The following is a 17,808-nucleotide window of genomic DNA, read 5'->3' as shown; positions in this document are numbered from 1 at the left end:
ATCAAAACTAATGTTGGCTAAATAACAGCCATGCATCCTCTATCTCATAATCAGTGTAAGAAAAACAAAACCAGGAATGCATATGTATATTACTTAAAATAAGTTACCCACCTCTCAAATAAAATTTTTTAAAGCATTCTGAATAATTTTCTAAGGGATTGTTGCTATTATACAATTTTTTTGCTCATATTATGCTTAGAGTGTGTTAACAACATCCTAATGGAGTACACTAATAAATAGCTAATAATGAGAAAAACAATTACCTAGTGATAACAAGCAAAGTCCCATTATAATCTCTTTGCTGGTCATAACTCCACTAATCAGCCTGTGTAAGACACTACTGTCACTGACAAAGGTGATCAGGGCCTCTGCAAACTTGGCATAGCAGGAAATGTTCACAGGAGCACAGCGATGGAAGAATGGAATAGGTGCACTGGTGACACAAGAAAAAAAAAATCAGAAAAAAAAATTACTCCTACTTAATATAAATGCCACATCAACACACAAATGAAAGGTGAATAGATGCAATCATTCTACCCTTATAACATCATAACCAGAAACCATGTGTTGAATGTACAAGTGCTGCTGATATGAGGATGATCATAATGAAAAGTGATGCAGTTCTTACAAATAACCCTGTGAGGCAGGAGTGCAGATTCCAATGGGATATTATTACCCTCCCACCCTTAAATGACAAGGCGCAGAAAGTGTATGTTCCTATTTCCACTTAAATGTCTTTCTTTCAAATGTAAGGTGGTGAACCAGCAGCTGAAACAATGCATTTCACTCATGTTAGAATGGAATACTGGTCCATATTTGCAGCAAAAGAAATTGCAGAATAACAATACTCTTCTTGAGAGTATATGTTTTGTGGTAAAAGACAGCATTCACAACTGCTGCCAAGCAAAACAAATGTATTTATTCCTAGTCTTTCCCCATACTAAGTTTGTTCTTGCATTGACTATTACAATCACAGTGTTTATATTCATTAACTTTGTTAAAATTATGCAAAACATACCAGGATGCCTCTATTGCTTTGAACTGTTTTGGAAAGACCCTCACAAAAAACTATTGAGACCATGCACTAAACTTTGCAGAATGCTCTGAAAAACCTGCTATCAAGAGAAAGATACAAGAGAGCAAAAACTTTCCTTTAAAAGTGGGTAATTATGTTTTCTAAATGTCTCCCATTTAATAGCACTCTGCCTTGGTCATAAAAACTATGTCAGATCTCAAAGTGGCCTATTACATCATTTGATCAATTCCCAATTACATTTCAAATATGAATTACATGTCTCTTCCTGTAATTGGATCCAATGAAAAAAAAGTATTTTCTATTGTTTCATCTACCTGATCTTCCTTACTTGAAAGACTTCAGTGGACTATACTAGCAATAAACAATCTTCTGAAGTTTCCCCATTTCAGCAGTGACCTATAAATCAACCATTTTCTGTCCTCAATAACTGTTTTTAAGGTCGTGTCTTTCTAAAATTCTAACCACCATTTTAAATACATAGTGAATAAACCAGCTGCCTTTGGCACATATTTTCCATCCATTGTTTTTCTGGGGGAAAAAGGATGACATGCTGAAAACCATTAAAGTGTAACTGTTCTGTAAAGAAATTGGGAGAAATTATGATCACCTGCCATTTCTAGGTAATTCATTAATAGAGCCTAGGTTTTTGATTAAAGTCACTGATGATTGCAAATTTTATGGTTCTAGGATTACTGTGCTGAGTAGGCAAATGCTTTTGGAGATGCTGATATTGATGGTCTACTTTTAGGTAGGAATTAATACAGCAGTTAAGCACAGCAAAGTAATTGTGTATTAGTCACAGTTGTTAAAAAACAAACCTACAGTGAAGACTGCCCTACTTAAAAGGCAGCCCATGTATCCTCTTAGCCCCTTAAAACATAACCTATTTTGGAATACTGTTGGTTCATTATATGCCATATTACTGAAAAAGACTGAAATTTGAGAGGTTTATTTAATTGTTAATTGCTACTACTTTACAGAAAGCCGAGACCATTTGTAAGTTGTCATTACCAGCAAAACTAAAGCCCAAATTTTGAAGTGGGAGTAGGCAAAAGAATGTTATTCCTGCATCCTAATACAAAAATACTCACTTTGAAAAGGGAACTAATGGGATTAAAGTATTCTTTTAAAATACATCCCAATGAAAGAAAATACACTTTTTGCATCAGAGTTTATAGTAGTCATGTAATATCCCTTAACCTAAAGCAATTTCACTACCTATTTTAAGTTACCTATTTTCATGTGCAGTAATTAATTGCTAAGTTTGTTTTAATTAATTAAAAAAAAAATGGCTAATGGTTCCTACAAGCTTTCTTAAGTAAATGGGACTCCTGAGAATCCACTTTTGAGATCTGCTTCTGCTCCAGTGGTTCTGACTGAATGAGTAGGTGATGTAAAGTGTCGCAATATAAAACACAATAATGGATCTATTCTCTATGACCTGTGCTATTTTATATGAACTCTTGATTATATCTTGGTATATTACCTACTGAAAAGGAACTAGAAATTTTTAAGAATAGCAACATGATGCTTAATCATAAACAAGAATGAATAAAGTTCAAGCCAGCAGACGATGGTTTCAGAATCTGTACTTTTAAAGCATTATTCAAAGGAAGTTAGGAGATCCATCTGATTACTCAAGTATTAGATTTCAAAGAATTTTTCCTCTCACTACTACCCCTGTGTATGTACAGGGATAGTACAGCAACCTGTGAAAGGGGAGGGAGAGTCCAATTGGAATAACACTACTAGCTGCTCTTTATAACCTCTACAGGGCAGTCCCTTGGCACAGCTCAGCACAGCTGGTATATAGATAAATGCTGCAGGGGACTGGACAGGTTTTCCTCCAGGGTCCTCTAGACATGCAGTCATGTCTACAGAGGCTCATCTAGATGGGGTGTGGAAGAAATACATATTACTAACTGCACTCTTAGACTGTACTGCTCTGTCAAGGTTCGACATAATAACTTGAAGATGGACGATAAGAGTCCATTGACAGCTGCAGCTGAAGGCTCTGAAGAAGCCTGGTCATCAAACAGAAAAGATCAAGGGACAATCTTCACACCATATGCTACTTCCATCCCATGGAACTAATGGGAATCAGAGGGTTCATAACTCTTGGCAGATTGCACTGGTTTTAGCTGAGGTAGGGTTAATTTTCTTCACATTGGCTGGTATGGAGCTTGTTTTGGATTTGTGTTGAACACAGGGCTGATAATGGAGAGATGCTTTTGTTATTGCTGAGCCAAGATTTTTCTGCTTTTTGCACCGCCATGATGGCAAGGACATTGGGGGTGCATGGGAGGTTGGGAGGAGACACAGCCAGGACAGGTGACCTAAACTGACCAAAGGGATATTCCAAACATGGCATCATGTGCAGGATATAAAAAGAGGTAAAGAAGAGGAAGAAGGGCATGTTTGAAGTGATGGTGTTTGTCTTCCTAAATAATTGTTGCATGTGATGGGGCCCTGCTCTTCTGGAGATGGCTGAACACTTGCCTGCCCATGGGAAGTAATGAATTAATTCCTTATTTTGCTTTGCTTGCATGTGCAGCTTTCCTTCCCCTATTAAACCATCTTTATATCAACCCACAAGCTTTTTACCTTTTACCCTTCCAGTTCTCTCCCCAATCCTGCTGGTGAGGAAATGAGTGAGTGGCTGTGGAGGTCGTTGGTGGATGGGGTTAAACCATGACACAGATCAAATGTGACTGTTAGGTAAGTTCTTCCTGAATGCCTCAGTCTACAAGATGTTGGGTTTTCATTTGGTTATCTCAACAGGATTACATTTCTCCTTCAAATTATACTTACTCAAATAATTTAACTATAAAAACCTGAAAACCAGTAGTTTACAGATACAACATTGGCCTTTTTTGCCTTAGGGCATTAAGTTCAGACTTTTCAATTTCAAAAATGCTCAAACGTATCATACATTTAAGCAATACCATATCAAAAAGAGAAAATACTCCACCTACACAATAGTTTATTTAAAATAACACAAGGTAGTTTTTAATGAGGAATTTACATAGCATCATTAGAGCTCTGGTACATTGTTCTATCCTTCTGTTTTCTTACTGAGCTATATTCATTGAGACTGAATGATGTGAAAATACACAATGAGAAGGCAATATAATTCTGGCAAAAATTAGGACTAGCAACCCTTTTCAGTATGCAAGCTGACACTTAAGTTTTCATTTGTTTTTGTATTACTGCTGTAACAGTTGGCTAGCTACATGGAATATTAATCTATATTGGGAAAATTTAAAAATTGTTAATATTCCAGCTGCCACTAATTGTCACTATAATATTAAAAAAAAGATTCAGTGGAGAGGCTACCATGTATACAAGAAAGACTTAAAATCAGAGTGAACTGACACAAATATAACATTTACTAAAAACATAGCAGAAAAGTATGCATAAGAAAAGACTCTGCAGTTACCACTCACTACTAAGTATATTTGAGAAGCTAAATTTTGAGAAAACACAACATGGTTCTTCTCAAGTTAGTGCAATAACTGACAGAAGGCTGTGTACAATGGCTAACAGATCACTTCTTTTCTCAGCAATGCTCATCTCCACAGGTCCAGGCAGCACAGCTAGAAGAGTTTATGAAGCTATGATCTTTCCAATCCTATTTCACAAACAGCAGTCTAATGTAACACTTAAAAAATAAACCTCAAAATGATCTGTTACTAAAATACTACTCTTTTTGGTATTCAACTATCCTTATATTAGTTATTTGCAGACTGAAAGAGTAAAAAATGAAGCAATTTGCATCTATCTGACTGGCAGAGGTGAGGTGTATGAAATGAATGCTGCAGAGAGCTGTGCATCCCTACATAATTTTTCCTCCCAAAGATTAAAAATGTTCCATGATTGTCTCAGATCTGCATTGCTGATAGGCAGCTGGCTATAGACAGGGTAAAAGGTAGTAAAACAGCTGATACTTAAAACAGTGTCAGTCACATCAGATAAGAGAATTTGAAGATATCAGCTCAATAGTTTCAGTAATACATACATAGAGAATTTGGGGTTTTCTTTGACTATTATTTTCATTACATTTAAAAAAATAGAATTTTAGAAATATATAAAATAGTACACTAAAACATATATCTGGCAAGAGTGAACATGTGTTGGTATTTTCTAAAGAACTGTCATGATCAAAACAAATCTCTGCTCCCTCCACCCCAAATCAGAAAACGTGATCATATTACCTCTCTGGAACAGGATATTTAGGACATAACTTGGCAGCCCTTGGGTCTGTTGTATATTCTGATGGCTGTAGCTCATAGCTACACAGAGTGGATCCTGTTGAAAAGTAAAAAAAGATTATTGGTATGGAAAACAAATAAAAAACAAACATGAATATTCTTTGCAAACAGCATTAAAACTGATACAGGTGCTAATTCTGCACCTCCTCATGTGATTACCACAAAGCTTTGCTACAGTTCCTCCTGTAATGTGGTAAATCAAGCCCAACACAGTTGTCAGTAGAATACAATGACACTCTCCATCTAGTTTTGAGTTTTTCAAAGTTTGAGTATTTGAGTGGAAAAGACTAATTCATAATGTGGTGTTAAAAGAGGACACAAAATACTTTCAAGCCCTCCTCCCCTACTATTCCACCTAGTTTTTCTTGATCATTTTTAGTGCATGGACATTGCATAACACAACATTTATGCTAGAAAGAAAATATTCCTGGCTTTGCAGGGTTTTTTGTGTGTGTGTATTCAAAATATGACTGGTCTATAGATTTCAGGGACAGGAACAAAAAACCCAAATTGACAAAGTTAGAATGTTGGCTGAGAAATAACAGAACTGCATTACAAATCCAAAGCTTCTAAAAAGCTGAACCCTCTCCATAAACAAATTGGTACAGCACAGTAAAGATCAAGTTGTCTGTAACAAAATTCAAACTTAAATTAAGTTTTCCTTTGTACCTGACACTTGCCTAATGGAAGTGCCCTACCTAGGAGATATTTCTTTCAATTTATCTATAATGAAGACACTGAACATCTGACCCAATGCTTCTAGGAAATCAACAACTTCCAAATCAGACAGGAGCTCTGGTATATCAGCAATTGCACAGGTAAGGAAGCCTACAATGATATAAGCTGCCTATCCAAAGATGAATTTCCTTCCAAGCTTCTTTCCTAATAGATTGCTTACTTCTAAGTGCAAGGGCTTTTAATACATAGCTTTCAATGTCCTTTTCCCCTGTGCAATACACTAAGGATTTATCTGAATTTTGATCATCAATATAAATATTCAATTCTTTCCATTGATAAAGTCCCCTCTTCAGAATAGTTTGTAGAATACAGTTTGTAGAATACAGTTCTGGATCTGGATAATACATATACACTATTACCCAAAATAAACCAAGAATTTTGACAACAGCTTTATCTTGGCCTGTATTACAGTGAGCAGAACTATTATTTGTAGAATTTGTAGATTCTTATTTGCAGAAATTTCATCTATCATTGCTACATTTCTACCTCTATGAAGAGACCTCTCCTATTTACAGACTCAAAGAGCAAAGAGCCTACTTAGCTGCCTCAGCTGCTCTCTGTCTAATGCAGTCTCTGGAACACTATTTAAGTACCACTTCTACAAAGTAGTTTTTTGGATGCCAGTCCAAATGACCAAATGCACGATTGAAGAAAGATAGGTCTCCTACAAAGAGAATTTATGAGGTGAAACATCTGAAATGCATTTTCAATTATACTGTCAATATGAATCATTATGCCTCTGCTTGCTTACGAGGAAAACGTGGCATGATATAAACATAAACAGATATCACAAAAAACATTCGTTAGATCTTAGTTGTAAATGAAACATCTAAAATGCATCTAAATCTACAGTTTTTTCTTAAAAAGAGAAAGAAAAAGAGAATTGCAGATATTGACATTTATTTTGCTTTGACTATAAGTCAAAGGATAAGTTATAAATGTGGTTGACAGCCAGCTGAGCCCAGGTGGCCAAGAAGGCCAATGGCATCCTGGCCTGTATCAGCAATAGTGTGGCCAGCCGGACCAGGGCAGGGATTGCCCCTCTATACTTGGCACTGGTGAGGCCATGCCACCTATCCTGTGTCCAGGTCTGGATGCCTCCCTTCAGAAGGACACAGAGGTGCTGGAGCATGTCCAGAGAAGGGCAATGGAGCTGGTGAAGGGTCTGGAGCACAAGTCCTATGAGGAGTGGCTGAGGAAGCTGGGGTGTTTAGCCTGGAGAAAAAGAGGCTCAGGGGTGACCTTATCACTCTCTACAACTCTCTGAAAGCAGGCTGTAGTCAGATGGGGGCTGGCCTCTTTTCCCGAGTAACAAGACACAGGGCAAGAGGAAATGGCATCAAGCTGTGCCAGGGAAAGTTTAGATCCGGTATTTAGAGTAATTTTTTCACCAAAAGGTTTGTCAAGTATTGGAACAGGCTGCCCAGGGAAGAAGTTGAGCCCCCATCCCTGGAGGTACCTAAAAGATGTGAAGATGTGGAGCTTAGGTAAATGGTTTAGTGGTGGACATGATGATCTTAAGGGTGTTTTCCAGCCTTATAACTCTCTGGTTATGATTCTATGGTGAGAGTAAGAAGCTCTATAGGAAGAAGAGGGATATGGGTTACGTGGACAAGTGTATCTAGATTCGTGATACACAGTGTTTGGGGCCAACTTGGCCATTCTGCCAAGTGACCAGTATGAACTACAGTTTAAGTATCTTATGCGAAGGCCCCCACATCTAAACAAGCCTAAGGGACAGGGCTGGTCTATGGATGCCCATGCTTCCTTTGACTTCTAGCAGTTCAGGCATGAGAGAAAAAGGGTAGGATTTACTATGGGGAGGAAAGGAAACTCTTTGTAAAAATGCGCATCTGAAAACCTGCTTGGATCACAAATGTAAATGAAGCAAAATAAAATGCCAGACCCCAATGTGCATACAGGTCACATGCCATTCAAGTAAGAGCTGTAGGGTAACCCAATACACTCCTGGCTGTAGAGCAAGCTGGAAACACCTAGACAGATCCCTCTGGAAGCCAACAGTATATTTCCTTCTGTCATGCCTGACAACTCAGGCTGCCACTACCATGTCTTATCTGGCAATTGCTTTTGGACTACTCTGGATCTTTTCCCTTTAGATGCCTACCTCACAGCACACTTCTTTACTCACAGTCAATATTTTCATGGAGCTTGTCAAACAAAGCATATTAACTACCCTGACTTTAAAGAAACTACAAGTCCCACAGCTGAAACAACGTCCATGATATTATTTGTCCTTTTGTCCCAAATCATTAGAAACTCTAACTATTCCCATAAATATTTATTTATTTATAATCTGAAAACCTTCTGACTTCTCTAATACTGTGTAGGAGAGCTTTAGAACTCAGATGTTTGTTTGAATTATGTCACTTTACACTTAAAACTGATTTCTTCACAAGAGTCCATGTGCATCACTGAATAGAAGTTTACATTTTCTTGGGTGAGAGAGAAGAATGAACGGCATTGGCAAACCTTCCATTCTATATTAGTTACACTCTGGGTTAGCAGAGACTAGCACAGCCAAGCTTTTTGTTGCTGTTCAAGTTGGTAAGGTTGGAAAAAGCTGAAGGAAACATTTGAGTCGTCTACCTTGCTGAGATAATTAGTTTACCAAAGACACTACTTTTATTCCTAAATTAGTATCACACAAATGTTTCAAAACCAGTATGAGCAGGATACAGAGAACAAACTAAAAGATCATTGATATAATACACCCTTTGCTTCCTACAGCAATGTACATATTTCTTCTGGAGAAACCCTTAGGCAAATGACATCAAACTGTCTTACAAGGATTGGATTTCAGATTCCAACATGTTGCAACATTAAGAAAAATACTTCCAAACTATGCAGAGCATGAGTGTTCGGGCTAGGATGCCTGACCTGTGTGCACACTTTGGTCCCACAATTCTGTATTTGGTGGTTTCACACACTAAGTGATATAATGGAGACATACAACTGTTTCTGTTCCATGGTTTCTTTTCAGTGATTAGAATTGCTCCAGCTACTAGAATATATTGGAGCCATAACTGGAGCAAAGTACCTCAAAAGACTTCCAACCTAGCTGTAGAAACTTCTTTTCTAAGTCTCCTTTCTGTTTTGCTGAGGCTTGGATTAGTAAGGGGCTAAACACCCATTATCTCTGGCACTCATAGAAAATAGCTATATTTAGCCCAAGTTTATCAATAAAGATGCTGTAGAAAGCCAGGACTTTTACTTCAAAGATTCTTTCTAAATGAGAAGACAAATTTTTGAAGGTCTTTTGTTCTCAGAAGACACAGTGCACAGAAGACATAACACTCTGCTTTCCACAGCCATACAGTGAACAGGAAGGTCCAAACTAACTAAAGGTGGTTAGATAAAAATACTTCTAGAGACCAGAGCTCCAGTTTGCTGTAAACCAACAAACAAACCCCTGCTAAAGCTGCATTACTATTCAAGAGTTTACAGCTTGAGAAATGGCAAGACTCCTAAGTCATCCAATAAGAGAAGCAGTTCACAGAGGATACCAATGGTATTTATATTCCCTGACTTATAGTAGTGGAAAGCATACCAGGAGTTTTGTATTCCATTCTGAGAGCTCAGCAGTGTCTACCCATCTATCAACACTTATTAACAGCAACTAAAACAAGGACTTCCAGATCTAGAAACATGGACTCATATTCAGAGTCAAGGACTTAAGCATAAAAATACACAACTATGAAGAGACAACAGGGATAGCTTCAGTATCAGGAGCAGCACAGTCACCTTCAGAGTTTAGGAGTATGTTCTTTTAAGTTACAAAGAGCTCCAAACAGCTCCAAATACCCCTTCTGACATACATGTGGCAAAGCACAGCCTGAGAGACTACAAACCATAGTTTTGATAAACTAATCTGTATGAACTTCCATTCTGATATTGTGCATGTATTGTGCACTTACATGACATGACACATGTGACAGGTTTAATGATTTCTTTGCCTATGTCTTTCACACTGCTGATGAGCCTAGAAGGTCCCAGTGCCCAGAGCTGGAGGACCATGACTGGGAGAATGATAAACTCCTAGTTGTGTGGGAAAATTTGTGTGGGATCTGCTGCTCCAGCTGGATCCTCATGTATCTATGTGGCTTCATGATGGCATTCATCCAAGAATACTCAAAGAGCTGGCTGATGTCATTGCAAGGCCTCTATCAATTAGTTTTGAACAGTCTGGGGAGTTCCCAGCTGACTGGAAGCTGGCTAAGGTTGTCTCAATGTTCAAAAAGGGCAAGAAGGATGACCCTGGAAACTACAGGCCTATCAGTCTCACTTCAGTGCCTGGTAAAATTATAGAGAAGATTATCCTGGGATATCTGAAAAACACCTGAATGACACCACAACTATTGTCACAGCCAGCACAGTTTCATGAGAGGAAAGTCCTGCATGTCCAACATGACTACCTTCTAGGACAGGCTGGTTGATCATGGGAATACAGTTGATGTGATCTTTTCGGATTACAGTAAAGTTTTGATACTGTCTCTCACAGGACCCTTCTGGAGAAAATGTCCAGCCCACAGCTGGATAAACACATCATGTGGTGGGTGAGCAGCTGGCTCACGGGTCAGGCACAAAGGGCTACAGTGAATGGGGCGACATCAGACTGGTGTGACCTGTCACTAGTGGGGTTCCACAGGGCTCCATCCTTAGAGCTCTGTGCTCTTCAACATCTTAATAAACAACTTGGACACAAGACTCAAGGGCCCAAAGTAAGTTTGTTGGAGATACAAAATTGGGAGGAGCCATTGGGAGGAGCCTCTCTACAAGCAGAGGCCTTGTAGAGAGGAGTCAACAAATGACAGGGCTGGGAAATTAGCAACTGTATGAAGTTTAAGAAAGGTAAGTACTGGATTCTGCACCTAGGACAGGGAAACCCTGGATGTATGGACAGACTGGAGAATAAGACCCTGGAGAACAGGGCTGCAGAAAGGGACCTGGGGGTCACTGTCAGGGGCAAATTGAACATAAGTCAGCAGTGGCCTGGCAGCCAGGAGGGTGCATCAGGCACAGCATCACAAGCTGGGCAAGAGAGGGAATTGTCCTGCTCTGCCCTGCACCTCAACCTCACCTCAAGTACTGGGGGCAGTTTTGTGTGCCACAATATAAAAAAGATACTAAGTGCTGGAAGAGTGGCCAAAGGAGGGCAACTGAGATGATGAAGGGACTTGAGGAGAAGCTGTATGAGAAGTGGCTGAGGTCACTCGGTCAGTTCAGACTGGAGGAGACTTCATCACAGTTTGCAACTTCCTTGTGAGGGGAAAAGGAGGGGCAGGCACTGATCTCTTCTCTGCAGTGACCAGTGACAAGACCTGAGGGAATGGCCTGAAGTGTCAGGGAAGGTTGAGTTTAGGTTCACCCAGACGGTGGTTGGGCACTGGAACAGGCTTCCCAGGGAAGTGATCACAGCACCAGCCTGACAGAGTTCAAGTAGTGTTTGGACAATATCATGTACATGGGTATGATTCTTGGGGTATCGTATGCAGGGCCAGAAGGTGGACTTCGTGGTCCCTCGTGGGTCTCCCCAATTCAGCATATTCTATAGTGATTGATAAGTGACTTCTAAAAAGCCATATGATGAATCAGAGCTTTCATTTGAAAACTTATTTCATTGCCTCCTTTACACGTAACATCCTATTAGTTCATTAAGTTCTCTGACACAGTAATAAAATTCACAGACAAGAAATGTGCAGAAATGTTAGCAGCAATGAGACTTAAAATCACAACTCCTCACCTCTGGACTTTCAGCCCAGTTCTACGTCCTCTTGAGTTCTGGGTGTTTTATGACTGAGTTCACCAATTAAAACTTAGTTAACATTGTGAATACATGACTCACAGATGATTATGCTTGACCAACCAATGCGTGCAGTAAAGGCTAGAGTATGATATTGATACTGACAGAGGTGGAGCTCAGGAAGGACAAGGCTCCCAGGCTCTCACAAGGATAAAATTCTTAACACTTTTCTACATTTCTGAACTCTATCTGTCAAACTCTATCAGCTCTAAACTGTTAATCGGAAACATTCAAAGCTTCATGCAATGAGACAGCTTGGTACACTATCAATAATTGGGTATTACCTTAGCATATTATAGACTAGCAGTGCAGCATAGAAAAGTGGCAGCTTAAAATACCATCTCATGTATCTGGCTGCTGCAAATTCCAGAGCCAAAAAACACAGAACTGGTAGGATACCAAATACTACTTCCACACAAGGTGGTAGTTACTATCCTTTGCTGGGTTCTGTCAGTAAGACAGCAATGCTGCATTACCCCAGAAAAAGCATGCTTATGGCAAGAAATTATATGATCTCTCTTCACTGACTCCTGTCAAATGGAAAAAGGTTCATATCACCATGAAACAAACCACATCGTGTTGACCAGACTTTCTTTATTCTTTGACTGCTAGGCCTGACAATAGTAATTATAACCAATCTACAACTACAGGAAGTAATTCCACTCAGAACACAAGCACTAAGCACAGAAGTTTAGGATTGTATAAATTTCCTACTTACCTATTTTAGAACAAAAACATTCCAAGAGCAGATACATTTGATGCTTCATTTAGGAATGAAATAGCATTTAATTATGCGTACATTAGCATCAGAGCTGGAAATTACTGAGAAAACAAGAACTCCACTTCTTTGCCAGAGAGTTTAATGAGGTCTAAAGTGTCAGATAAAGTGAAAGCCCCAGAGGATTGCAAAAACATACCTACACATTGCTGCTATGCCTTTTGCAAACTGAGCAGGAATAGAGATAGAAGACTAAATAAGAATAGAGCTGAACCTTGACACCGAAATCTGATTTCTGGACCCTAGCAAAACAGTGATGCCTTGGGATGAACAAAAAGGTATAGGACAGACCTCTTTGCAGTCAAGACTTCTCAGATTAATATGACAGAATTGTTCTAGAAAAGCTTCATTCACCTCAGCTACCCACTGCTGCCTTCCAGAAGCACAGCATGTGTTTTAAAGGAAGAAAAGTAAGGTTTATATGTATCTTTAGTTCTAGTTGTTGCAGAGAGACATATCACCACTTCTTTAAAACAATGAGCATCAAAGGGCAGGAGAAATTACTTGTGCTTTTATAAATAAATATGGGACTGAAGTGAAAGTAATCATTCTCTAATGCCTGCAAGAATATTCCAAGAAAGGTCCATCACAAAACCCCATTAGTTAGATCATCAAAAGTCTCTAGAATTGAAGACCACAAAGAGAACTACTGTGATAGATATTACAACACGCTATTACAAATAAGAGTATGGAAAAAAGAAAATCACAGATTCAGAATTTATGTATCTATACATATATGTATTTTGAGTTGTAATTAAAAATAATACTCTTCACTTTCTTCTATTCTTATTAACAGCACAGAGAATTGAAAAGTATTAATTTACCTATTCCTTGACTCGTATTTCTTCCAGTGTTAAATAAAACCAGCTACTCTGGAATCACATTAATCCATCTAGTAAAGTAGCAGATGTTTCTCCTACTGTATAGGTAGGAGCTCTGCACAACTTAAAGCTTAAGGATATTCTTCATTGCTAACTAAATACCCAAACAGAGTTTGTGTTTTCTATATTAAGAGAATTATTCTAAGAATTTATCTTTTTTGTTTTTAAAACATCCTCATAGCAATTAACCCTAACTTGTGTGCAGAAAAATCTGTATCTTTGATGCTTAGTGATTTCATTTTGATCTCTAGTTTCACATTACTTAGGTTATGAGATGAAGGAACAATAATTTTTCAACTTTCTCTAAGATATTCCTGCTTTTAATGACCTACTCTTCCTGATAGTTTTCTCTTTTACAGACAGAGGAAATCACTGGTCCTTTTATAATGATAATCCTTGTTTCCCTTCTCAGTATGCATATATATATACACACACACAGTAGGTGAATACATGCTGAGAATATATATATATATGCATGTTTGTGTACAAGTTAAAAAAAAATGTAAAGAAAGGATTAGAACACAGCATTTGTGATGCCAACATCGCAGAAGTTTACACAAAATGCAGTCCCTCTTCACAATTCATAAAAATTGCACTTTCAGACAATGCTGTGCCTCCAACTTAATCCTCTGTGAAACAGAGGATCACAAATCTCTCCCCCAAGTATCAATAACCACTTTAAATTAAAAGACTACATGCATAACAATAGGTTCCTACCCCTTCATTCTGGGGGCATTCCTTTAGATTTGACATTTTACTCCACTGCATATTTATTCCATATAATTCTAAATAATTCAGTAGTCACAACAAGAGTTATAACCTCACTGTTTCTTTCCCTTTCCAAATGCTTTATTAATGTAATCAGTAACACAACACAGCATTATTGAAGGACTCCACATGCTGTCACTTTCTGTTGAGGAAACAATTTCATTCTAACTAGAGGATACATTTCCAATACAATACAAACCTGATGGACAGGTCAGGTAACAAGATAGAGTACCAACAGATGACTCTGTATCTCAAAACTGCTCATTATGTACTTTTACTCTCATCGATTAAAAAAATTACACTCAAAATTAACATACCCAGGTTTCCAAAGACCTGTGGGTGCAGAATTGCTTTAAGCATAATGTATCTGTAACTAACACAGTACCTCGTACTTAAAGAAAATCATGAGCATTTTAAATTTCCACTGAAAACAAAGGCAGGGGGAATAAGAGCAGACAAAAATGTCAGAAGCTCACAGTGACCCATGTAACAGCTATTTCTAAAGTAAAGTGCTAACAGGAACTGCAAAGATGTCCTTTACTACACATGAATATGTCATTATCTTCAGACAAAAGAAAAATCCTTTTGTTTCCCCTGTGGTTCCTTCTAATAGCTCAGAGATATCACCTGCTCTGACATAGCAGAGTGATTTCCTTTATTGATCTCTTTCAGGTCAGTCTCTATAGCAAACTTAATGAAGCATTCCCTCTGGCTCTATGTCCACACAGACCAGTAGCCTGGTCTAGCTACAGAATTCTGACAGCCAAGATGCAGCAAAATAAAAATTTCATTTTAGGTTCCTAAATATGCACCCAGTTATTTAAACAATGAATAGGAATAGTAGTTCCCACACTGAGTAGACACTATAGTTATCACTGAATTAAACACAACAGACATTATAGCCACCTGTCTAGTGTTTCTCTTTAATAATGACATTTCATTATTCATTTGTCACAGTCATAGATTACTTATATCTTCAAGGATATTTCAAAATGCTTTAGCAAGTCCTTGAAAACATCACTGCAGTATTTCATGGACATTTAGTTTTGAAGCATCAATTTGGTTTCTGGGAAAAACAGCTTTCAGTCACACTACTTAAAACACATATTTTTTTAAGGGTGAAGACCAACAAAAACACTGAATCACAAGTACTCAGTGCCTGAGGTGTTCTGATGGGTGAGAAAATCCTGGGGAGAGCAACAGTAGTCAGTTCACAACATAACATTCTCAGTTGTGTCCAACCATTAGCTCTACAAACTCAAGTTCTATATGGCTGTTTGAGAACAGCATTGCAACGTTTCTCACGTAACATTGCACCTTTCTGTGCCACTTCCAGGAGTTGTTCCAGAATATTTCTATATTTTACAGCTTGCACCTCTGTACAAGTCAAAGATCTGAGTGGCCAAGTGCTCATCTTTCCCTTTTTCCTCCTCTTGCAAAAGGTCCCAGCTGGTTCCAGTTTTCTGGGTGTCAATTATTGTGAAGAGATTAAAGGTGCATGCTTTCTTCTTTTCTTAAAATCAGCTTGGCTTTGCAAGGGATGGACTTCTTCTCTTTCTTGATGGGAAGGTACTGCAAATGCAGGACCTGACTGTGAGAGGGCAAGTGAGGTAGGGGTGGGAGTGAAGTTACTGCCCTGAAATGGTGCTGTGTTATTCACAAAATCAGCTCCTTTTCCTGAATTACAGCAGAAGACCAAGGGCATCATTATTGATTCAGAAAGCTAAAAGGCTACTTTGTCATGAAATGGTCTTCTTGCCTCAAGCAAGCATCTTCCCTGCCCTAAATGCTTATTTATAATCTCACTCGCAGAACTGCACAACAAACATGAGCTCTGCCATGTGTGTTCTGAATCTTTGGGATTGGTAGTTCTGTCCTTTTGTGTTGAGGCAATCAAGTGCATACCTCACTTTAGTAAAAATACTATAAATGCTAAGCTAGCTGCAAATTCATATGTGGTATTGATAAAATCACTAGTCAAAATGTTTTAATATGTTTTATATGTTCCAGCTCTTGATAAAGATGTTTCGATTTAAAAACACATTTATTTGAACTTACCACACCACCTCTTGATGGGCAACTGAGGCACAACAGGTGATTTCTTTGGCTTGAGGAAGGGTTCTTAAGCGGAAATTCCTTTAAGAATTTCAAGGTGCATGGACAAGTAAGGTGATTTCAGGGATGGCATTTGAGCCAGGTGAAAATGGCCAACTCTACAAAAGCAAATGCCACAACCTACACAGTCTGTCTCCATACAATTGCTATTTCCAGGATGCGGGAAGGGTTAAAGCTTTCAGAAAGGCTCAACAGAGCAAAATTAAGAACTGACTGCATTCTTTACCTATACATTTAAAACATTATGAGATGGTTTTCTTTTCAAATGTTAGAAGTTGTGAGCCTGAGAAAATTCAGTACCAATTATAAAAAAAACCAAACAAATTTGCCCTCCTTCTTCAGAACTTGACAGTTGAACTCTTATTTTCTAACTATACATCATCACAAACACAGAAATTGAAATTAAGGTCTTCGCAGTCATGTTGAAGGTCCTCAGATTTCATTATTACTATTAATATTTTTAAAGGGGAGTCAATGGTCACTTAAAACGGACTGCCAAACCTAATCCTAGTATTAATTAATTTAAATCCACTATCATAGTTACAAAGTGGATCTCAGAAAAATTATTCTGCTTACTGAGCATTACAGTTTTGCTACTAATTCACTGTTCTTTCTCTGCTAAAAGGCTGAATCACACTTGAACTTTATTACTATATAAATGCAACTGTTAAAATAATGAACAATTAAGCTGTTCATTTGCTGCAAAACATCATTTTTTGGAACTTCCATAGGTTGGTGAAAATTTAAGCAGAAATATAACCATGAGGATGACAATATTTCTCTGAATGGTGCAATTTCAGTTATGCACAGACTTTCTCTATAAAAGGAAAGCTCAGTTTAGTCTAATATTTGTCTTTGACAAGCCAAATATATAATGAAAATTAGGAATTGAACTCATTAGTGATTTTGTCCTGCTCCAGCACCAGCTTTCATACTTTTGACCAAACTTCTGGAAACTGAAAAAATTGCCTGTCATATTAATTTTTTAAAATTATCTTTAGGTTTTAAAATCTAAAGCCCTAAGGAAAATAGAATTAGAACAAAGACTCATGAGGACAAGATATAGCATAGCATCTTTCAAGAGGAGTAGTTTTTGTTGTACATTAAAAGATAGTTTACTGAACATACGTCAGGCACAATTAATAAGAGATTTGACTTATAGAAACAGTGTTGGTGATAAAGAAAGACATGGCTGAATTCCATTGTTTCAAGAGGTACTTAAATTCCACCACAAATGACCTTCACTTCATACTAACAAAGAACTGGCCTGCATTAGTTAAGAAAAACACAGCATGCTCGGAGAAGAAGTAAAGAATAAGTGTAAGATATTGACTATTTTCACTTGTAATTGACAACACTGCACAGATCACATGAGGAAGCTGTTTCTGCAGCTCTGTGAA

The 17,808-nt window shown here is 38.0% G+C and overlaps 1 protein-coding gene across 4 annotated transcripts in view; it reads right to left on the bottom strand.

Annotated features, from left to right (window-relative positions):
* SLC44A1 (solute carrier family 44 member 1) overlaps positions 1 to 17,808 on the bottom strand; it is a 71,505-nt gene that overhangs the window by 27,001 nt on the left and 26,696 nt on the right. For all 4 annotated transcript variants that reach the window (XM_068176498.1, XM_068176499.1, XM_068176500.1 and 1 more), the window contains exons 5-6: positions 5,251 to 5,344; positions 264 to 433 (exon numbers count right to left, since the gene is read on the bottom strand). In XM_068176498.1, coding sequence (XP_068032599.1) covers positions 264 to 433; positions 5,251 to 5,344 — 264 coding nt within the window. The remainder of the gene's footprint in view (positions 1 to 263; positions 434 to 5,250; positions 5,345 to 17,808) is intronic.

This window comes from Anomalospiza imberbis, chromosome Z, assembly GCF_031753505.1.
Source record: "Anomalospiza imberbis isolate Cuckoo-Finch-1a 21T00152 chromosome Z, ASM3175350v1, whole genome shotgun sequence".
NCBI lineage: Eukaryota > Metazoa > Chordata > Aves > Passeriformes > Viduidae > Anomalospiza > Anomalospiza imberbis.
Note: the sequence above shows the minus strand (reverse complement) of the source record. Positions and strands in the feature narration are given on the sequence as shown.